We start from the raw sequence: 23,619 nt of genomic DNA, 5'->3' as shown, positions 1-23,619 counted from the left end.
ATTTGCGCCCTCCTGTCTTCTAGGGTTTATCGTGAACACAGACAAATCTCAGCTCCAACCAGTGCAGAGGATAGAGTTGTTGGGGTTTGTGATAGCTACAAGAAAGGCGGTACTAGAATTGCCTACCAACAAGATCAGAGCGATCAAGAAGGAATGGAGATCAGTTATAGCGAAAAAAGTTATTTCGTTTCTCAGTCTAGCCAGGGTAGTAGGTCTGCTATCGTCCTCGATTCAAGCAATCTTTCCCGGGCCTCTTCATTACAGAGCCTTACAGAGACTCAAGATCAGGCACTTGCAAGGGGGACCAGGAGATCACCAGATAGTGACCCTGGACCAAGAAGCTCTTACGGAGCTCCGCTGTTGGCTATAGAATATGTAAGCCTGAAACGTTCGAGAGATTTTCGGCAACGTGCCAGACTTGGTTATAGAATCGGATGCGAGCAGAGCAGGCTGGGGAGCCTGGTGCGATCAGACAGAAACGGGGGGAAATAGTCACCAGAAGAGTTGAAACTCCACATAAATTGCCTCGAGCTGCTAGCAGTCTCTTTCGCAGTGCAAGCCTTGGCAAAGCGAGATGTTGTGTCCTACTAAAGATGGACAACATTTCAGCGGTGCAATACATAAACAAGTAGGAGGCACAAAGTCCAGAATGTTAGCAGAACTAGCAAGACTTCTGGCATCACTGCCTGCAAAATCAGATTGTAGTATCGCCGAGTATTTACCAGGGGTACAGAACAGTGTAGCAGATTGGAACTCCGGTATCTCACAGACTCCTGCGACTGGAGACTTCATCCCCAGGTGTTCGATCATGTACAGGAGATTTGGGGTCCCATAGACATCGACCTGCTCCCGTGCAGATTGAACGCTCAGAGACCTAAGTACTTCAGTTGGAGGATAGGCCCGGGGGCAGTAGGGACAGATGCATTCTTGCACCCGTGGAGCGGAGCAGTGCATTATGCCTTTCCACCATTCGGGATGCTGGCGAGAGTTCTAGCAAAAGCTTGCAGGGAGGAGGCAGAGCTTGTGATGATACTGTTCTGGAAGTCCCAGACATAGTTTCCAGTAGCGATTTAAACTTTCTTCGGATTTCCTGAGGATAGTTCCTCAGCGGCAGGACCAACTGCCCAGCCCAGCTGGCTGGCGCAACACCCCCTGGTGGAAGCAGGCACTCTTCACCTAATAGCCTGCAGGGTTTCTGGAAGAGATGGGAGTTGCCAGGCATTTCACAACTCGCTGCCGAGTGTATCAGAGATTCCTAGGCGCCTTACACCATACAGAGCTATGGCGCTGCTTGTAACAAGTGGTCACAGTGGTGCTCAGAGCGCAGTATTCATCCCATTTCATCCCCTGTAGTTCACGTCCTCAACTTCCTAGCTGACAAGTTACACGAAGGCTGCGCCTACAAAACAATAAGATCAGCAGTGTCAGCAGGACACGATAAGGTAGAAGGGAAGCCTGTGAGTGAACATCACGCAGTAATCTGACTCCTCAGGGGAATGAAGATAAGAAAGCTGCCGTAGCCTAAGTATGCAGTACTATGGGACGTCAGAGATATATTTAATCTCTTTGCTGCTGGCTGGAGAATAACAGATTATCCCGGTTGCAGTTGTCAGTGAAGCTAGCAATGCTTCTTTGTCTGGTAGCATGTAGGAGAGTGTCTGATGTCAAGGCAATAGAGATGGACAGGAAAATATTTTATCTGGAGGGAATAGCATTTAATATAGCCAAAAGAACATAGAGTGGATCTAGTATCATTTCCTATCCCTACTTTCCTGAGAATTAAAAGATGTGCATAGCACGATGCATTAATGATTACGAAGCAGCAACAGTGCTCGTTAGACCAGTAGGAGTGATGCAGCTCCTAATTTCACTGAGGAAGCCATACCACGCAGTATCCACAGCGACAATAGCTAGATGGGTTAGAGAAGTGATGAACTGCCTTGGTACCTGTCCCTATTTAGCGTGCATTGCGCATGGGGAGCTATGGTGTCTAGAGCATTTTCAGCAGGGGTGTCCTTGCAGGACATTATGAGGTCAGCTGATTGCTCTTCTGAAGCAGCGTTTACTACTTTTTATTTTAAATTTGTGTCTGAGATTACTAGGAGAGTGGTGGCAAGCTTTGAACAAGCATAATGCTAGCCTCCTGTCTTGCCATAGAATGAAGATTGCCCATGCAGATAGTGCTGGATAGCCGTGATTCTATTAAAGACACAGAGACTAGCATTATATCCCACTCTGAAACGATAGACTTGAAATGATTGTGTATGCATATTGTAGAAGCGCTTTGGATCATTTCCCGCCCTCATAATACACTATCCATTTCCCATAGGAGATGAGCAGAAAGCAACCTAGGACGTGGCAGAATCGTCAGGAATGTTGTCGTGGAGTACGCACGTTGTTCCGTTGGACCTGAGCAGCTGTTTAGTTGACAAAGCAGAAGTCCGGATCAAGAATAAATCGGCAGGGAAAAGTTGCTACGGTTGTAATCGGGCACAGTTTGCTGCCAAAAGAAAGAGGAATGGACGAGCTGTGTTGGGTGTCTTGACCCACGTTCAAGTTATTATGCTGCAACATTTGGTGCTGTAGGCTTAGAAAATCCAAGATGGCCGAAAAACCCACATTTGCGCCAGAATCTAGGAAAATCGCGCAGTTTTGCACACACCAAAATGGTTGCCTAACCTGCCACCCACCACTGCGAGCGTGATGGGCCAGAAGCGCCATGAGTGAAACGTGGTGCCAGAGGAAAAACAACAGTGCCTGTTAGCTCAAAAAGCGCTTTGAAATCACCTTTGTTTCTCTGAAATGCAAGCTAAAAATGCCTATTTTAAAGATTGCAAGATATTAAAAAATCTCACTGAACACCAGCAGACATTTGGCAGAATGTAGTCTTGTGTGCATACAAAATCTGGAAAGATGAAGAGCCCAAAGCAATGTTTATAACAAAACTGGCTGAGCTGTGGATGTCAGCAGCTTAACTGAAATTGGATTTAAAACCACTAAAATCGAAATGTTTAAAATAAATGAGTGACCTACTTTTGAGTGTCACATAGGTTGAAACTGTTTAAAGGTCATAGTTTTGAACTTAGAATCAGCTTTCTAGCTGCATGTGTAAAAATTGTAAGTTTGATTTGAATGAAGAAAACTGGAACAAAAGTGACATTTGGCTGAAGCCTGGCTTCAGGAGATTGAATTCTGCCCGGCAACTACCCCCGACAGGAGTTGAAACTTGCCCAGCCACTGCATTCGCAGGCCTGGCTGCCTTCTGCTGTTCCCACCAAAAGGAGATTACACCTCTCTGATTGAATCAGGGGAGGAGCACCTGGGAGCAGGGAAACAGAACAATGAGCTTTCCTTGGCTCAGGCAAATGTTAAATTAGGGGGGGTCGTAAATGGCTTCCTCTTGGAAGAAACTTGGAGGAGCAGTGCCTCTGTGAGCAACCGGAGTTGGAGGAAGTAGACAAACCAGAAATTCCACCATGTGCTTTGGGAAACCACACCCCTCTGGGCCAGAGCATAATTTTAAAAAGATGGATAATTCATAGTACGGACTTGTCAAAATTATATAATTAATATCATTATTCTTGTGATTTTTCTGTGCACATTTTAAGAGGTGTTAGGATTCTGTGGTATGTTCTGGGGGGTAGTAGCGGAAAATAAGGTATTACTCCGAATGTCTGTATGTTAAAAATCTGACACTTTATCATCTGATGCCCATATTCCTTGTGCATGTTTGTGTAAATTCTGGAAAAGGTTAGAGGTTGTGTTCTTGATGAAAATGGCAGAATTCTGTCATAAGTGGACACGACATCTTACAAAGACAGGGATCAGATGGTTTGGTGCTACAGAAAATGTTAACTGGACATATAATATTAGAAAAATGGTACATAGATAAATATGTATTTGGATCAAAAATAGATTTGTGTGCAAATTGACAAGGGGAGTGTTCTTTCTGTATGCCATAAAATTGATGCCTGATGACACTCCATTCCTTCCCCCAATCAAGGGAGAGAGGAGAGCTTGGTCAGTGATAAGTTGTGAGGGGCAGGCTTAGTTATGCCCACGCACACACCCATTTTCAAAACACATAAAAAGAGACTGCTTTGGACAGGCAAGACTTCACTTTCCCCTTTCTTGCGAAGCATTTTGCCAGATCAGACAATATCCAGAAGGACCATCTCCAGAATTTAGAAAACCAGACTCCAGATTTCAGAACTTGCAGCAGAGAGGCCTAGTCCAAAAGCTGAATCCTTTTCAGAGGCCTCAATATCCAGCAAACCTAACCAAACTATTCAACAGCCGGGCAAGCTGTTTGATTCTGGCCTAGAATTGTCATGATCTCTGCTTCCAAAAGGTCAGGACTTACCCAACTCCCTTGGAAGCAGACCCATAACCCAGGTTCCGAGTGCCAATCAGTCCCCATTGGGACCTTTTGGACCCTGTCCTGGCGCCAGTGGCACCAGGCTCATAAATATGCCCAGTCCCAGCGCTGGAAGCGCCGGGCTCATAATGCTTGGGTGGACTTACCTGCAGCAGACCATGCTGCTTACTTACCTGCCCGTTGAGCCTCTGTTCCTCTTCTGTTTGGGACTACTTTTCCTGTTGGGTGGGGCAGGAGCCACTCCCTAGGTTCAGAACACTGAAACTCTTCTGGAAAGCAGGAACTCTTTTCTTACCTAGGCGAGGCTGTGGAAGGAGACACCTAAGCACTACAGGAGGCTATTTAAACCACACCCGATGGATGAATCTTGCTTTGCGTTATTCTGCATCCTCTGCAGCAGAACGCTCATTGTGTCTTCTGCATCTGATCCTGGGCCTAAGGGAAAAAGGCTTACCATCCTGAATCCAGTCTTCAGCAACACCTATAAAGACAAGAAAGAACAGGTTAGCACTACGGTCTTCAGTGACAGCGCATCTCTTACCTGGTCCATCGGCTGTCACCAACGCCTCGCGCTGCATTCCGGCATCTGAAAGACAAAGGCTTACCTACTCTTCGCGTGCTCCGGAGGTCTTCGCACTGCAATCCGGCATCTGAAAGACAAAAGCTTACCAACTCTTCGCACGCTCCGGAGGCCTTCGGCGCTGCATCCCGCATCTGAAAGACAAAAGAAGGTGCGTTTAAAGACATTGGTTAACTTTAATACTCACGTGCCAATACTCCTTCCACGCCGAACCCAGTGGGTATTCCGGCACCCTTCAGCAGCTCCGAACTTGTACCTGCAAGATAAAAGGACAGTTAGTGCGCATCGTGAAGCAGGCAACAAGCGCTTACTCACGTGCTACCAGGCGCTTCTATTCCTCACACGGGTTCCATCCTCAACTCACTTCGGCCCGTCATCCGCCATCGCCGGAACCCTGCAAAACAAGAGACATCATTATAAAAGACTTTTAAAGACATTTGAAATACTCGGAATTTACCGTTCGTGCAGTAAACGACGGACAGCAGTCCTCTGAAGTCAAGAGGCCTGCACCCTTATCCAGTGAAGAAACTGGTTACGGCACCATGCCCCGAGGCAGATGGAGAGCACGGCGTTCACTTACCTAAGACATCTTACTCTTCGAGTCAGACATACAGTGCACAGAGGTCCAGCCCAAAGAGCCAACCGTGTGTTACACATCACCTTTGAAGATACGGTATTCGCCCAGTCAAGACCAGCGCCTCTGCGGGAATCAGGTGAGCGTTACAAGAACCCTGTGCCAGAAACACCCAGAAAGCAGAGCTGTATCCAGAACCAGAGACCAGACCGCTGTGCAGTGCCAAGAACTTTTGCCAGAACCAGAGACCAGACCCAGACCAGATCGCTGTGAGCAGAACCAGTACCAGAGAGAGCAGACCTGACCAGACCCTGACGGCCTATTTCAAATTTATAGTGTGAGTACTCAGCTAGAACTGTGCCAGAACCAATCTCTTAGTCTAAAATAATCTAATTCAAACCATTTTAACCTGTCCAGAACATCATAGAATCGTGTCTCCCTTCTCCGATTTTAAACCTGTAAAAGTGCAATTTTGCTATTTTGAAATCATTATTTAATTTCTGAAAAACTACCTTCACAAAATCGTCCGTATCTTTGGAACCGCGCGTGCTAGGAGCGAGATTTAACTTTCATTTGAAAGCTTTCCAACAAGCCTAAAGCCGACTTTCTATTCCTTATAGTTATTCCGCTCGCCGCATGCGGCTAAATTGCCACGAATTGAAAAATTAGCTACTGTCAAAAATAACAGTCTTTTGCTTGCAACTGCTGAAATCCGTTTTTCCTCTGATAATCTTTCCTGAATCATTGCCAGTGTGACTTGAACTAATCTTAAATAGCTATCACCTACCCCGGAACCCCCTACAGGGAATTAAAATCATTTTTAGCATATTTTTCCCTTCTTTGCATAACACATTTAAAAGTACTTTTGCCTGTGTTTAAAACCATCCCTGTTTCTCTAAGCTTGCTAGGGAGGAACTGAAATTCGTATTGTATTGTGATTGTATTCTTGAAAACTGTGTGCTTTACTTCCATCTCCTTATATTGCATAGGGGGGTGTAATGAATTGCCAAAAGGGGGAAAAGTGATTACATTGTCTTTTGTTGAAATCATATCAAGTTTATTTCTGTACTGCATTTTTTATTCATCATTGCACGTCCTTGAAATCATAAAAGTATTCTCAGCTAACTTATCATCCCTATACTAACTCCTAAGTAATTAAATCAGTGTGCTAGTGTAACATCATCCATTGTTGTTCACTGTAATATGCCTAGGTGTGCTATCAAATATTAATTTATTTATAACAGTGTGATATATATATTGTTTACTTTCTCAAACCTTTTAAATTGCAAAACAAACCTACTTCTTGGCTCAGTGAGGTCAGGGGGATTCAAAGAGAGGGGTGTTATACAAGGGTTTATCATCCAGATTAATGAAGTTATCATAAAAATATATAAATAAGGGCTTCCCTTGGGTACACCAGACTAGGCATTGACTTAGTTGGAGTGCTTTATTGAAGTCATTAACAGATCAGAGGGACTTTATACTAAGGGCTGGCTCCTGATGGGTGGTGGAAGGGAGCCCAGGACTACCAGTATCTAGAGGTTCATGGGGCTTGTAGTGCCCAGGCTGAAACTGTTGAATTTTCGTTTTGGAACACTTTAAACTTTGGATTTTCCCCCTTTCTCAGGAAGGGCTCATGAGTAAACTGAACATTTCCCAGTTTAAATGTTCGTAATTTTTAAAAGCTGTTAGTGACAGTATTAAAGAAGGTTAAGCATAATGCTCGCCTCCGTGTCTTTAAAAGAATGAAGACTACCCAGCGCTTTCAGCATGGGCAATCTTCATTGTTTCACCCCAGCTTTTTTCACTTGGGATTTATTGTTACATTTATACGTGCCTAAAAACAAGCTGGTGGCAGCAGATACATTTTTCCCATTTGTGTGCCTTAAAATGGACCAACCACAAGATGTTCACTTTGTCTTTAGACATATTGTAGTTTGGCCTTCCTGCCTTGCCAAGTCAGGACATCCCGTATAAGGTCATGCACGTGTCTGTCTGTGTCTGGTCCCATTCCACATCCCAAGGTGTCAGTGAGTCTAGGTATGAGGCATGAGTTCTCCCTGATTGGACAACTACTGGCGGCTGTTTGAATGGTGCATATCCTTAGCATTGGTGGATCGACTTGCTTTCAGGCTGGATTTTTGGATAAGAGGACTCCTGCAGCCATTTCTTCATATCCTATTTGGAACTAACCTCGTATATCAATGGCTGACTGAAGATCAGAAGAAGACTCATGAAGTGGGTGGACATACCTTCCTGCCTCTGACCTGGTGAAGCTCTGTTGGACTGCCTGATCGCTGAAGACCCTGAGCAGTGCATGGACTAGTGGGACTACTTCAAGTGATCCAGCCGTCCTAAGCCTCCTTGAGTGGCCCTGGACCAATGTGTGGACTGACCAGCTCTCTTGTGGGCTACCTCGCCAGAAGCGTTGTTGTTCTGCAATTGCACCCAGAACTGTGGTGGTCACCAGCTTGTGGTACAAGTAGCCTTCCCTGCAGATTTGTGTCCCAGCATCAAGGGATCCTGTCCTAGCGACTTGAAGGACGCCTGCCGTTGTCTGTGTGCGGTGGCCATCTCGCCTTAAACCCTTCCTGTGAAGTGTTCTGAAGAGGCCTGCATCCGTGAATCTTGCATTTCTTCCTCACCAAGGGTTGCATCTGGATCTGACTGCTAGAATCCTTAAACCACAGCCTGGACCTCTCACTGGAACCAACAGTGGGAAATCAAGTAATCTGTGACAATCAGAGGCTAGGGGGGGTACGTAAACTTGCATCTCCTCCTGTCCTCCATAGGATAACATTGGGAATCGGTCTCTTTCGTATCCTCACATTCCATTCCACTGCCTTTTTGTTAATCGAACTAGGGTGGTATCTGAGAGATCAGTTGTTTACTTACGTAGTAACCTTGTTGAATATCTTCTTTGAACTATCACAAACACAAGCCAATTGGAACTTGCCTGCAGAGAGTACATTCTAAGGAGAAGCTTTGGGGCTCCGGTACTATTGTGTACAAGGCCCCATTCTCCTTTGGGATTAGACTGTGACTTGGTTCAATCTTTACTGCGTTCATTTACTTAATTTTCTTAACTTATTTACGTTTTGGGTTGAATCAGTCATTTGAATGCATTTTAACAGATGCAGAGGATAGCACAGGGGACAACGTGCTGGTCTTGGAAGCAAGATCACGCAGAGCAACAGAGGTTCGAATCCCAGATCTGTGCTTAGAAACCGAACTCTGGTATTAAGCATGTTAGTAAAAATAATGAAATAAAATGTATGTATACATGTTTGAGCATTGTGTGATATCACCTGCTAGTTTCATTTATTAGTGTGTAAATACATACTTGTATTTTTATGCTTGGTTGGCTAAATTAAATTGTGTGCTTCACTGTGTGGACTCATTTTGGACTTCTGACCCCACTAGCACACACCTGAGAATAGCCTTGCCTGCTCCCCACATTTACCTTGTTTGGGTTTTGGCTAACCGTTCAGAGTTCACTAAAACTAGGGTGGCCTCCTAATTTGTCCACCAGGCCAGATTCTCAAAATCCTTAACAGTAGTGCAAAAGCATAGCATTATATACTGGCCCTAGTTGTTACCGACCTTATTAACTTGTTACTGACCCGTGGTAGGCACCCCCTAGTATTTAACAATACTATCTTTAGATTATGCCATCTTCAATAGTTGTAATCTTATTGCAGGCCTTCCATGGGCGGCAAAGCTCTTGCAAAAGTGGTTACAATACAACATGTAGCATCATCCATTTGCCTTGATCTACCACAATCAGAATTTCAACCCAAATATTGAACTTGGCCCACATTGAATAATGTTTGGTATGATCTTTTGGCAAATTTTGATCAGGGATGCCTCTCATTGTTAATTATGTTGGCCTTTTGGCAGCATTCTATATGGTTGACCATGATAATTTACTATTTTACTTCTGACCCTGTGGTTTACTCAACTCAGCAGGGTCTCTATTTGGTGTTTGCCTGTGTCCTACAATCTTGTTTCTTTGGCTCCTGTAACTCTTTTGGCTTCTCCAGCTTCTTGTCTCGCTCTTTAGTTCAGCACCTTTGGCTTTCAGATTTGCTTAACTCTGGGACGTAACCATCTGTCCCGCTCCCAGCTTCACCTTCTTGGCAGCGCTCGCTTCCCTTTGCCAGCTCGGCAGTTGTTGCACTTGCAGAGATCGGGTATTTGGTTTGTCCATTGTGGCTTGGACTCTGCATCTGTTAACAGGCCCCCGGTCTACCACTGCTGCAGTGTGGTCCCTCCACCAGACAAGACAGTCTCTCTACTGTTCCCGTCTGTCTCAGGGATGTTGCCCTTCGCGCCGCCAGCCTTGTGGCGTGTCTTCCCTGTGTTGGTCTCTCTCCACGCTGCCACTGGCTCTGTGGTGTAGCGCGACTCCACCTCTGCATAGGATTCCTCTTCCTCCATTCCAGCTTCATCTCTTTATTCTCGCCGCTGTATTTCCTCGGGGCATGTTGATTTGCATCAGCTGTTTACTTCACAAGGATCCCATCATTGCCTTGATCCAAATATCTGGAAGCAATGTTAGTATGTTGGGTGTATGGCAATCCACAGCAATTAGATCAGCCTTTTCTATTCCCATATAGGCAGACGCTTTTCTTTGTAGGTAGTTCCTGATAGGAATGGGAGTTCTTGTCCCAAAAAGGATAATCCCTTCTGTTGAGGTCCCACTTTACCAGACCAATAGGCAGAGTCTTGCTTAGCAGGCTCATCTCCTTAGCCTCCAAGTGGCTGGCTCGCTGCTGGAAAAAAGGGATGAGTTGTTCAGATTCATCACACTGTTACAGGGTCCTGCACTTAATCACAAGCTGGTCCTGAGGAAGTAACGCCAAAACACAATAAATGTATATCCTGCTCTAATCATTTGACTCACCCAAAGATTACTTCAGGATTGTTTTTCTGAAAGTTCCACAAGTGATCATGGACTGACTTTAGTTCTTCTAAATCTCCAAATGTTTCGAAATAGTTTTTTTTAACTTTGTACCAACATTTGTGGCATGTTACGAATTATTTTATTTCTATGTAATTTCCTGTATTTAAGTGCACATACCTTCTTTGCTCCTTAATTTCACTGTTTGACAGTTATGCCTCTTGAACAGCACTTCTATTAATGCATTACATTTGTGGCCATTTCTTTGGCTCTTCAAGGTATGATTTCAAGGATACCAGCGTCCCAATGATTGTGCCTCCTTCTGATTTTAAACTACAAATAGCTTTCCTAGTCTTCTCTCTTGTTTTCTGTCTTAACAATTGATGGTAGAGGAGGAAAACTTTGTGTGCAAATGTAAACCCAAAAACATAATGGAGCAGAAAAACGCCTTGGCACACTTCTGGTGCAGTCACTCGGCCGGTCGTCTGTGTGCATGTGCTTGCTTGGTTGTGAAACCAGATCTACCCCCCCGACTGTATTGCACCTCCCACCCCCAATCCATTGATCACTTTTTAGTGTCCTCCGAGCAATCCTTAGGAATGTGTTATCTGAGACAGCGTCCGCCTGTTCTATATAAACTTCTTCTGATTTAAAGATACTAACCATGTCATCTTTTGGTTTTAGATTGGGACATCCCCAGTAAAGGAAGACAAGGAGGCCTTTGCTATTGTACCGGTTTCTCCTGCTGAGGTCCGTGATCTGGACTTTGCCAATGATGCCAGCAAAGTGTTATCTTCAATTGCTGCCAAGTTGGAAAAAGGAACAATCACTCAGAATGAGAGAAGGTTGGTCACCTGGTTACTGAAGAACCTATCTAGCTTTGTGAGATCCACGGATGGGAGTTGCTTATCCTAATCTAACATTCTGTATAAAAGCACATATATTTGCAAGACACTACAATAATGCGTGTGCGTGTTATGGAGCATGCAAATGAAAACCTAGGGATCATAAGACAAGTTATACTTGCACTCAGATTTAGGGTTCTGTTCTGTTTCGCCTGAAAGCACTTTGCAATAGCAAGAGAAATCGCCATGTTGGCCACTTGTCTGATTCTCATTCCAGTCTCGTGAGGCCTGTTCTAGGCAAGACGTTTTCCACAAGTAGTTTGAAGTGCTCGTCATGAAGAGTGTTTCTAACCAAGGTGGTGATATTTATAGTCCCAGAACCTCGGCTGTCTCATCAGATGCTTCTCTGACCAGGTTTGGCACACACTGCACATCTAGATGCAAAAGGACAGCGTTTAAGAGGTTTCACCCAATGGATATTTCAGAATTGTGGAAAATTGGCCATGCATTGATGCCCTTTTGGCTAGCCCCTCAAGGCAGTAGTCAAAATCACATCTGATAACACTAGAAACCTACTTCAGATTTGGAAGCAAGGTGTGACCAAATCAAGGTTATGTGCAGGATTTGTGCAGATGGTCATAAAACACATCTACTTGTTATCCCAGGAGTGACCACCTTCTGTGTGAATGCCCTGAGCAGAAATCTTGCACATCAACACAAATCTTAGTTGGACCAGTATATCTTGGTCTGTTGCAACCAGGATTGTGGACTGCAAAACCCTAGTGGAGACTTTTTTGTCAATTGGTTGAAAACATTTGTAAATGCCTCCCCACCCACTCTTCTAAATTAGACTGTTGTGGTGGCCGAGGAGCGGTTAGACGAGAATAATTTGTCTAGCCCTCAAGTAGGCTTGAAAACCATGGTTCTTAGAATGAAATCACCTGTCCATGCAGCTGGTGTGCTGAGACTTCATCCCAGTTTGCTGACTAAGGATTAGGGTTGCTCTTGCCACAACCCGGTATCAGAGTATGGTCATCACCTAGTGGTGCTAGAGGAACTGATAGATATTTTCTGTGGGCTCCATGATGTAGACCCCTTAATCTAATGGAGAAAGAGTTTACTTTTAATCTTAATGAAGTGTCATTGTCTCTCTGCTCCAGGAATTTTGAAGGGTCTCTTTTGAGAACCAACACTTACAATGGCACTGTTGTTCTGCACATCGGAACAGTGGAAAAAATGTCAGTTTAAGATGCTTCACATCTTTGCCAAGGCGTGAGTGGTTTGAGCTTCTGCGCTTGTTTCCGAGCAAGTGCCACAACACTTGTTGATGTCAACGGAGGTGCCTCTTTGACCCTCAACACAATATCTGCAGGCTCTGTTCTGGCCCCTACGGCGTTGACAGCTTCCTTCTGGCGCCAAACTACTCTGCATTCAGGTGGCAAAGCTTCAGCCCTTGCCTCTAACTGGCACCTTTATCTGTGCCTTACTCAAACATGCTTTGGTTTCCCAGAGAATGTGCATCTCAAAGATCGGGCAGACTCTGAAGACTGATATCCCATTCCTTATGGTTTTGATCTCCTTCACTCCAGTGAGGAGGAGGACTTTCCTGAAGATTTCAATTTGATTCGGTAATTTTATAATGCTCTGACGTAAGATAAAAAAGTCCATGCATACTGAATTGCCATTGGAAGCACAAATAAGGAACCTGAAGGGGAGATTGGGCATACTTTTACTCCTAAAAAGGGCCAAAGTGGGAAGCGGGTGTAGTCGGCAGAGTATGGAAAATGCCTGCTAAACTGACATTTGAGCAATGGAATTCATAGAATAAAAGCTTCAGAGAACCACCGGTTCCTGCTAGGTACATAGAAAGTTTGCTCACAAGATTGGCTAAAGTAAGGCTGGGCAGGCATTAAAATATGAAGCTGCAAATTGTAACTCAATCCTCCTGTGTGCTGGGAGCCAAACCAGATCTCTACAGAAAGAGGAAATGTGTGCCCATGTATTTAGCTTGGGGATAAGCTGAACAGCTGCATTTTGAAAAGTAGTATAGCCGGGTACAAGGTAGACCCGAGTAGATTGCATAACAGTTGGTTTGGAAATTAATCGAAGGCCCAACAACCAATCCTTGGCAGCAATTAGGAATACACTGTAAAATCGTTTTAAATTGATGAAGTGTTTAAAATGGAGGGTTTCACACCACACTAATCTGCACCCTGAAGCTCTAGTCCGATTCCCAGAGGAATCCTAGCTTTTTGCCTTTGCCCAAAAAGGTCACTTGATGCCCAAACAAAATCGGTCAAAATGGGGGTGCTATGTGATTATTAAAGAAATGACGAGTGCTCATTTTACTTTAGCTTTCTGTTGTGCATCAACTTAATAATACAATAAAGGCATGAACTAACGTTGTAAAATCCACAGGAAGGCACTACACTCGAAGCATAATCTGAATATCCTCTGCTAGATGCATTAAGAGCATGGCCAAATTGGCCTCTGACTTAAAGGACTTGAACACCTCCATTCAGGGTTCTTTCGTGCAGTCCTATTTCAGGATATTATGTTTATCCTGTTGAAAACTCATTCTCCACCCCAGCCCCCCACTACAGGAGCATGTGCACCTCAATTTAGAGATCAGTGAACAGTTCCTGAATATGCACAGGAACCTAGGCAGTAGGCATCTACATAATCGTGTTGCTCTTCAGCATCATCATGTTACATCTTAAGCTAGTTGAAGCCAGCGATTCCCTATTTATGGGTATAGTAGAAGAATCTCTACTGGGTCCTTCTGATCAGTGTGTAGATTTTGCTAAAACTATACGTGAGCCTGTTGTTTAATCAATATTTGCATAATTTATAGATCGGCTGAATCTTGCTTTTATGTTTTCTGAAATACAGGTTAAACTGCTTATTGCAGATTAAGATTGTCAGAACTGTTAAATGTTAATCCGTTTCTGAATAACTTCATCCTGGAGTGGCTGAGGATGTCTTAGCTTTCTTAAGGAAAGGAAGCCGTGTTGGAACAGCTTCAAATATAAAAAAAAATATTCTTTTTTTTCTTTTATTGAGATTTGTAGAGCGCACGTCAGCCCGGGGGCATCGTGGCGCTTGTTACAGACAGTCTAAGTTACATAGGATACCATATTTACATACAAGATACAATATTTACAGTAGACATGTACACATTAGCGATGCAGTATATTTACATGGATTCCTGAGAGTTTCCTATTATTTTGCAAGGAATGAGGTTTTCAGTTTCCTGCGAAAAATGGGGAGTGAGTTTTCCGCTCTAATGTCTGCAGGAAGAGCGTTCCAGGTCTTGGCTGCAATGTAGGGGAAGCTTATAAGGGTCTACATTGAAGCTTTGCTGGTAAACCTTATTCTCACCCTCTGGGTAGGCTTCAAGCGCTAATTGCAAAAGCAATTGGCGTCCTAGCATAAACTCTTTACATTCTGGCTCCCATTAGACATTTGTCTTCTGCAACTTCAAACAGTAAGGCTTTAGTCCCTAACCAACATCGACAATAGGATGTCAGTACAAATCAAGATACAACATTAACTAAAGGTGGTCTCAAGAATTTCCTGTTAATATTGGTGAACGTGCATTCCTAACTCTGTACTCTTTGCTTATAAAAAATAAATTGAAGGCGGACTGTCAAAATATTTTGTCCAATAATCTCTACTCAAATTGCAAAGTTCGTGTCTAAAGCTGCGTCAACAGTACTGATATCTGAGGCAAAAAAATGTGTTTCGTAAGAGGCCGGAGATTCTGTTCCAATTCTAAGCAATTAAGTGGCATCAGGCCTATTTTACACCTAACTTTTAAGTCTTGGCAACCTTCCTTCATAATAAAAAGGGGTCTGTCCAGTTGGGATGGGACCAGTTGCACAGCAAAAATATCCTCCAACTGTCTTACTTGGGGGAGTGCCCACGCACACCCAATGACCTTATCCTGACACTGCCCAGTGGCAACGTCGGCAGTCTTTTTGTTCAGTGTTTTCTTCCATGTGTCTTTTTCACTCTTTCCTGAGCACCTGGCTATTTTTCTCCTTTTTTATGTCAGACTAAATGTGGGTTGTCCATGTGCAAGTCATGTGCACATCATATCTGGGCTCAGGGTCCTCCCTGGTCTTCTCGTCTCGACCACAGGTGGGGCGTGTGCACTGCTTGTGATTGCTATTACGTTAGTAATTGAAGGAGGCTCAAATGCTAGGGAAGAACACCTTTGCAACGTTGTTGAAAGCAGAGTGTTGAAGAGAAGTGATGCCTTTTTCTTCCTAGAGCTCCCAGCTGTCGACTCCTTGGAGGCTCATGTCACATCCAAGAGGCCTACCAGGTGCTTCCCCCTCGGTGCCACTGTACCTGGGTAAAGTCAGAGACTGCCCGCTTCCATCAGCACCTACAGCTGTACTTCATTTATTACCTAGCTGGGATTACCACCAATGCTAGCACTTGAAGCCCATCCGTCATCTACTAGCTTGGGGCCCTCTCTGGCATCTCAAGCTTCTTTTGATGCTTTGTGCCCCGAGGGTTTCTATTTATCAGAGCTCATTCTGAGGTCTACGCTGCCTCTACTGAGCCCAGTCTGGAGGGCTTTGTAAGGCCGAAGGAGAGAACCTTAAAGTCCCCTAAATCCTACAGTGAATCAAAGGCAGTTTTGTACCACCCTCTGACCGAACTGCAACACTCCTGACAGAGAAGCAAAACCCCTCGAAGTAATTAATGTGGACAGCGCAAAAAGGCTTAACTCGTGTTTGGGTAGCAGTCTGATAGTTAATTAGTCCACACACATCTATAGAAAATACGGTATGACGTTTATTCAGTCAGGGTTCTTACTGCCGACTTTTTGGCCGGAAATTGTCAACTGAAAATAAGTAATCAAAAAAATATGCAGGGTGTGGGTAAGGATAAATTAGGGGTGTGGGGTGGGAGTATAGGGAATACATAAAAGGGAAGTGTGGCTTGGGGGGAGGTGGGGTAAACCCATCCACACCTCCCCCCAATTCGAGTTTTTTCAGCAAAAGCATTTCGGTAAACAACTGGAGGGGAAAGAAATGGGATGAATAAACATAGAACCGTTATACACTATAATGAAATACTGAAAATAAATATATATATATTCACACATCTGAATCTATCAGGTCAAGTAAGTTTGAATAGACGATATTAAAAAGATTTCTAGTATATTATAAAAATAAACCGTAATAGTCGGTTTATAGTCAAAAAGTCGAATCCAATAATGTCGAAAGTCAAAAAGTCGAAAACAAAAATATCGAATTTTTTTTTTTTGGTTGCTTTTTTTTCGAAATGGGGGGTGCCCCCCCCTAACCCCCCTTTTTTAAATTTTTGTTTTACCCCTTTTTTTTTACCCCCGGAGCCCAAAAAAATATATAAATAAAAAAATAAAAATTCGACATTTTTGTTTTCGACTTTTTGGATTCGACATTTTTGTAGTTCGACATTATTGATTCGACATTATGACTGGACACCGTAATAGTCGTAAAGGACTCACATTAACCCACTGCCTAAATGTGGGTCCACTACCATAGGTAGGCACCCAGTATAAATTAACAAGGATCTGGGGGACAAGGCACCACATAACTGAACAAGCAGGTAAAGCCACCAAAGAGACAACTCACCCCTATTGCATATGTTAGGGCCTACACCAGTGGACCAGGAGCCTTAGTAAGGGGTGGAATCTGCGTAACGCCTCTACGTGCCCTCTGCCTGACAGTCATGACATCTGGGCCAGTATGAGCCGCTGCACCAGATGATGGTTTTTATTCCAAGCACATTGCCTGCTTTAGGAACACCACTTTGTTTGTATTTTCGATGGTTTTGAAATACCGAATCCATCGAAAGACTACGAATTTAAACCCTGTGTAGACGGCAAAGGCCAGTTGTCAGTTTCTGACACCCATAGGATTGGTTTATACTTTGTGGGGGAAGGACCAGGGCAGATTATGTCAATCGATATACCCAAAGGTGTTTCAGGACATGGCTGCAAAACTGTTGAACTTTACCCTAATGAAAAATCACGACAGATTGACTCGTTCAAGGTTGCCGGGTTTAGGTGCCAAGCTGAAAAACATTCCCTTTCCCCAAAGGATTAAGAAAGAAAACCCTGCAAAAGGTCTTGTTCTCTGGGCGATGCTTCATCCACGGGGTCATCAGCCCAGGGATTCATCGGAATAAAAGACGCTGTAGTTACCCTTTCCAAACTGATACTCCACACCTGAGGAATGGGAGGCTTTTCAGCTTAAGATATTGGACATCTTTGCCAAGTCCCTGGTGCAGTTGGTGTCTGCCATTCTATAACGAGGCAATCGGTCTGTGACCGTACACCTGTGGGCTCGGCCATGGCTGTTGTGGTTCAGGACATGACATAACTCCGCACTGTCTCATTGCCATTCATCTGGAATAGGCTCAAGGCTCCACTGCGCTGTAGCTCCATGAATACGCCCCACTACATAGAAGTGAGTACATGACAAAAATTAGTGACATTGTTTAGGAGAGTGATCCCACCCCCCCCAAGGGCTTTAACCATTGTGTCCCAGAAGGGTCAAGGCTTTCCCTAAAGAATTTAGAGTGAGGAAGGTAAATTGATGGACCTGGAGATTGAGGGTGGGCCCCAACTGATTGTTTAAAATTCATTGAATCTAGAGGGATTGGTGTCGGTGCACACCTTGGGGCCGTGGCACAAGGTTACTAAAACTAAATAAAGAGAGGTTAATTTAGTTCTAAGTGTGCTCACGCTAAGCTCTCCTATGGAGTTGCAATGGGTTTATAGTGTAAAATCAAATATTTAAAAATAACAGTCTAAATCAATAGACAAACGGTATGATGGTATAGCCAATTTCCAAAATTTAATTCGGAAGCATGAAGCACGCCCAACAATTCAGTGCCAAAATGTTTTTATGCCAATGCATTTCGGACTATGTCCATCTTCAGGGCTATAGGGCACTGTATAAGATTCATAAAAATAATACAATACTATATACATGTCGACATTCAAACATGAGCACCATTGAAAGAAAGTCAGTTCAAGCAGTGAATAAACACAGTGCATACACAGTCGGAGAGCAAATTGTTAATAAAAAATGAATTGCCCATACCATTTTTTCATAAATTGTACAGATGTAAGACAGGGAGAAATGGGAGCAAAATTGGACCCACGATTATTTAAAATATGGTTCTAAACCCTGTGTGACAGTAAATCCATCATTGATTATAATTAGTAAGATCAGTACCTGAGAGTGTTGCCACTAACTGTGATGTTGGCGTATGGATCTCAGAGCGTCATACATCTAGAATGATCAAAGGCATTATTGCTGTCAGTCAGTATTCATTGGGCATTTGTAGTGTCACGTAATTTATAAAGCAGATTCTGCCTAACTTGTTCAACATCTGCTAACAATGCCGTGCATGGCTATGGGAACGTTGTTGGAGGCACTATTAGTTGAGGATTTCACATGTAATCCAGATGTCCGAGCTGTACTACTGGATATGCCATTTGACTGCAACAACTTGTGGCAACGACAATGGGTGCTTCCAAACAAAGTTCTAAATTTAGGGTGACTGCCAATTCCTTGGCTATGGCAGTTGAACAGTAGCCACTGCCCCTCTGAGTAGGGGTAGAGGGTTTCAACCTTTTCCCCCCATACACTCGGGTGAGTAGCAATTGCAAAACTGCCCACCTAGGAGTAGGATGAGAGGCGCTCCAAGAGGTGGCCTGTCTGCATCAGCCTTGCCCTCAGCGGCCCCAGGTGCAAATCCCCTGTGAAACGGTCTACCACCATACACCCTAGTAAGGGGGGTAGGGGAGAGGTTCTCCTAGTTCGGCAAGGAATGGTATTTCAATGTTAAGGGTCATTACTAAAGTTGGCCCTGTGGTCAAAGCCTCTAGGAGGCCACCCTAGTTAGGGTAAACGGGGAAGGCTGAGAGGTTAGCCAAAACCCACTCAAGGTAGATGGATGTGCATTGAAGGCTTTGTCTCAGAAAACATTTGGCAGATCTAGAATTAAATCCGCTTAACGAGGCGTCCGTGCCAAGGATAGGCTGTATGCAAAAAGTGTGGGTCTGAAAATTTTCAGCTCACAGCCATTTTTTTTCGTCATTTGTCAACGCAGGTCACGAGGCACATGTAAAGTGGCTGATGTGCTGTTGTAGACTCACCATGATTCTACAAAGGAACTCTTGGTCTTGGTTTAGACAAGAGCAAACTGGTGATTTCCCCCTGACATCCTAATCTAAATACTTTGAACAAGTGCCCATTTACTCTCTTTTTCAGGCCATATTTGATTGGCTGGCTTTCCAAACCTGTGTACGCTGATTTAAGTGTGGGTGTTAGGCCAACACTGAGGGAGGGTTCTGTGGGAGACCCTATGAATTCCTGAGATTCATTCCTGGGCTCACCTCCACTGTGAAAATCTCCCCTTTGCCCGATCGTATTCTTATGCATGCTCCGTTCCATGGCTCTTTTCTTTCCTGTCGCATCTTATCTCAAGCGATTTCTGTGGTAAGATGCAAATGATCAGACTAAAAATGCTCTCCAGAGTCCCCCGGCTCATCATATGGTCCTCTTTCCTCAACCATACATACTCTGATGTGAAACATCCCCTTTGACTTACTCAAATAGAGTTTTAAGCACAGGAATTATCACGGAAATCTCTCGATGGAGCAAAAATGGCATTTTTTTCATTTCTGAAAAGACCCTGTGCTGCAAATGCACCATGGGCAAGGTTTTTGTTTTTGTCTCTGGGGGCACCTCCTTCTGTCAAATTGTTTTAGAACTACTGGGTGGATTTAAGCAATACCAAAAAGCAATATCTTCAGTGCTTTGCATTGCTTTGTGCTCAACCTATTTGGCACAAATCTAGTGGTTTTCACTGAGCCCATGCTCAAATGAAGCACCTTTTGCTCTTTTGGCAAATGAATGGGCTTATGCCAGAAGCAGCTTTTTCTTTTCTGCGCTTGATATCTTTTGAACTGTCCGATGAATTTCTCCCAAACTTTCTAGTTTTGGGTATCATTGCCAGACCATTTTCTCAAAGACGATCAGTTTGCCAAAGTTTTTAGCAGTGGAGTGTTAAGTCGATGGTGCATCGGCTTTTATATTAACTAGGATGTGTGCAGCAGCTTTGTTAACTCTAACAAAATGTAACGTTTGCAAACCTAAATAACAAAGTACAAACACTGCATACACCTACAAATCCATCGTCTACACGCGAACAGTGGTATTGATGTAACGTACCTAATATTTAAAATGTCACTATTCATACTGAGTTGCATGGTTGAAATTGCACTCGTATAGTATTTTATCATAACATTTATTTCTGTGGTTGGAAGACTTACCATAACTTAATAAAATGTTTGACATTTTGTTTGCGATTTCTTTGTGGATGTGTGGTATGTTACGGGTGTGTGCTGGTGATGCAATGTCCAAGGCATAGTGTGGTATGAAAGGCATGTCCTGTACACCTACTTTACATCTAAAACTCATGTCAGTTATTTTAAGTCTGAGATTTACATTTCGTACACATAGCCAATTTACATCTTCTATAAGTCTCATATGTAATCAGTCAGTCCAGACTTTGTGATTTTTCATACATTCAGAATTCTATATGTGAAAAATGTAACTCTTGCACATGTACATATACATTTTGTATAAAAGATTCATTCTGTGCATGAGTGGTATACAGATGGAAACTTGAATATCTCAGATTTGACAAATTTGATCAAAATTCTCATTGCAAGAAAACCTCATGAATGTAAAGATGCATCATTATTATTCTTGCACAATGCGATCAGTTCATGCAGAAATGTTGATATAATTGTACATTGAAGTCCCAATAAATGTACAGTAAAGTCAAGAAGAACAAGGGCTCAAAGAATGCTTTTCATAATGTATGCTAAATCCCCTAGAGGGACATTGCACTAAGGAATGTTAATTACATACAGGAGACCAACAATGATGGCCCTTCTGTGCTGTTGTCCCCTTCTTTGAATCATAAACATTTACAAAACAGTGAAGAGTGAAACAGGTGAAATCAGCCTCTACTTTCTGTTTTGCTGACAGCATTTTCAATGTATTCCTGTGGAATCCGCATTCTTTATGGTACTTGCCTGATTCAGTGTCTGCTATACTGCATTTGGTGAATAGCCGTTTTACTGCATCTTTTCACAGCATTGTTTTAGTGGGGGTAAGAAGAAAAGGTACGTTTTATGTGGATTATAAAGTTCTACGGAGTATTTTAGGTGCGTATGGGTGTTACCCTGATAACAGTGCTACGAAAAATGGCATGAAAATTGCCACCAGTTTACTATGTCAACCTTTATGAATTCATTGGTCCAACGTTGGCATGAAAATATCATGCTGACACAAACATCTATGCTTTTTGAAGTCTGATAAGGAAAGCAGAGAAAAGTTAATTCTCTCCCCATGTTCCTCCAAATGGCACTAAATACCCTGGAGTTTAAAAGTAAGGTGTGAATGGGAAAAGCATTCTTTTCCGCCTTACTTTTACACTACACGGTTTGTAAAGTGATGCTGCAAATGCTACGCCCATTCTCTTCCGTATTCCTCATTACTGCTAAGTGACCACTTTTCATGGGCTTATAAGTTTGGGGATGTGGGAATTCCATGGTGCATAGTTTAGAAACCTATTGATATGGAATGACATCTGGGATGATGTGAGAAGAATAAACTCTAGCACTGTAGGTGGTGTTAGATACGGAATAACAAAACCCTTGAAATTAGTTGTGACGCTAAGGTGATGGCTTAATGCAACAAAAACCATCGAATTTGGGTTGCTGCAATCTATGGCACATCAAATCTGAATCCATCTCTGTTGCGCCATGGACTTTTACCATAATTGGTGCAAAGTCACCAGCTGCCAAACTTGCTGCAGTATCTTTCCCGCGTGAAATTGCAGTTTCTGCCGTGCATGATTTGTCCTTTGACTTGATGTTAATGTTAAAGGATATTTGTACCGTGCACTTTCACCACAGGAGTGGTCCCCTGGCGCTCTGGTGGATCTGAAAAGAAAATGGGGGTTGGGGGTGAAGTTAGTGAGAACGAGCGGGATAAGTGCAAGAGGCAGCTTCAGTTCGGTTAACACCGTTCGCTGTGCTTGGGGGTGATTTACCGGTCGGTTGCTGTCGTCTACTGTTGTGCGATGCTGTGTGTGGTTTGTTTTGTTGTGGTGTGGTGACGTGTGTGCCATTTTGTTGTGCTTTAGGGTTGTAGTTGTGTTTGGTTAGAGTTTGAGAGGTGTATGCAGAGGGTTGAGATTTCAGTGTGTTGGTTATTGGCCTCGCTATCTAGGGGTGATATGTGCTAAATTTCCATGTTCATTCTAGGTATGGCTCGTAAATATCTCTGCATTTCTATCTAGATCTGGCACTGGCTAATATTCACAATCCTGTATTTATATGACACATACCAATATTCACCGATATATCCAGATGTGGCACTGACCTAACTTCAAAACCTGTCTAGATGCGAATCAAGCTAGCATTCACAATTCTCTCTAAATATGTCATTGTTAATATTCCCAATGCAGTCTAGATGTGACAATGGCAAAATTCGCTACTCTATCTAGATTGTGGCACCAGGTGACTTTTATAATCCTGTCTAGATGTGACGCAGGCTATTATTGTTCACAATTCAAGCTAAAGGTGGTACTTGCTAATGTTCATGGAGTGGGTAAGGTTTTTGTATAGTGTTGGGCATGTATGTTAATTTCTGTCCTCATGGGGTTGTCGCTTGTATTCTATTCTTCCTACCGTCGTCTCTCTTGTTGTGGGGGTTTCCCTTAGTCGGTTCTGGGTGTTGTCTATGCCATCATATAGTCTGTCAATCTGTTTTTTGTTTCCTGTTTGTTTAGTGGTTTCAGTTTGGTAACGAGGTGTTGAAGAGCCAGGTTTTTAGAAGTTTTCTAAATTTTAGGTGGTCTTTGGTGTTATTTCTTTTGGATGTTCCAGGTTTTTGCAACCAGGTTGTAGAAAGAGGAGCCTCCTAGTTTTCTTTTGACGTATGGTTTAGGTTGCAGGCAGATTTTGTTGCTTGATCTGAGGAGCCTCGTTGGCTTGTAGATTTTCTTTTGTAGGAATTCAGCTCCCTCTCCGCTGATTGCCCTGTTTGTTATGTACATTGTTTTGCATGTGATACGATGTTTGATTGGGAGCCAATATAGTGTTTTTGAGTGATGTGGTCTCTTCTGGATAGTTTGAGGAGACTGGCAGCTGCATTTTGGATGCGTTGTAGTTTCTTCAGGAGGTATTTTGGCATTCCGAGGTAGAGGCTGTTTGCCTAGTGGATTCTTAACAAGAGCGCGACGATT

General features: G+C 43.4%; 1 protein-coding gene across 7 annotated transcripts in view; it reads left to right on the top strand.

Annotated features, from left to right (window-relative positions):
• The window catches only part of ITPR1 (inositol 1,4,5-trisphosphate receptor type 1), a 3,145,915-nt gene that overhangs the window by 672,226 nt on the left and 2,450,070 nt on the right, over positions 1 to 23,619 (top strand). For all 7 annotated transcript variants that reach the window (XM_069643506.1, XM_069643503.1, XM_069643505.1 and 4 more), the window contains exon 13: positions 11,120 to 11,280. In XM_069643506.1, coding sequence (XP_069499607.1) covers positions 11,120 to 11,280 — 161 coding nt within the window. The remainder of the gene's footprint in view (positions 1 to 11,119; positions 11,281 to 23,619) is intronic.

Source organism: Ambystoma mexicanum, chromosome 2p (genome assembly GCF_040938575.1).
Source record: "Ambystoma mexicanum isolate Mex_15411 chromosome 2p, UKY_AmexF1_1, whole genome shotgun sequence".
NCBI lineage: Eukaryota > Metazoa > Chordata > Amphibia > Caudata > Ambystomatidae > Ambystoma > Ambystoma mexicanum.
The sequence above is the reverse complement of the archived record's forward strand: the minus strand, read 5'-3'. Positions and strand labels throughout refer to the sequence as shown.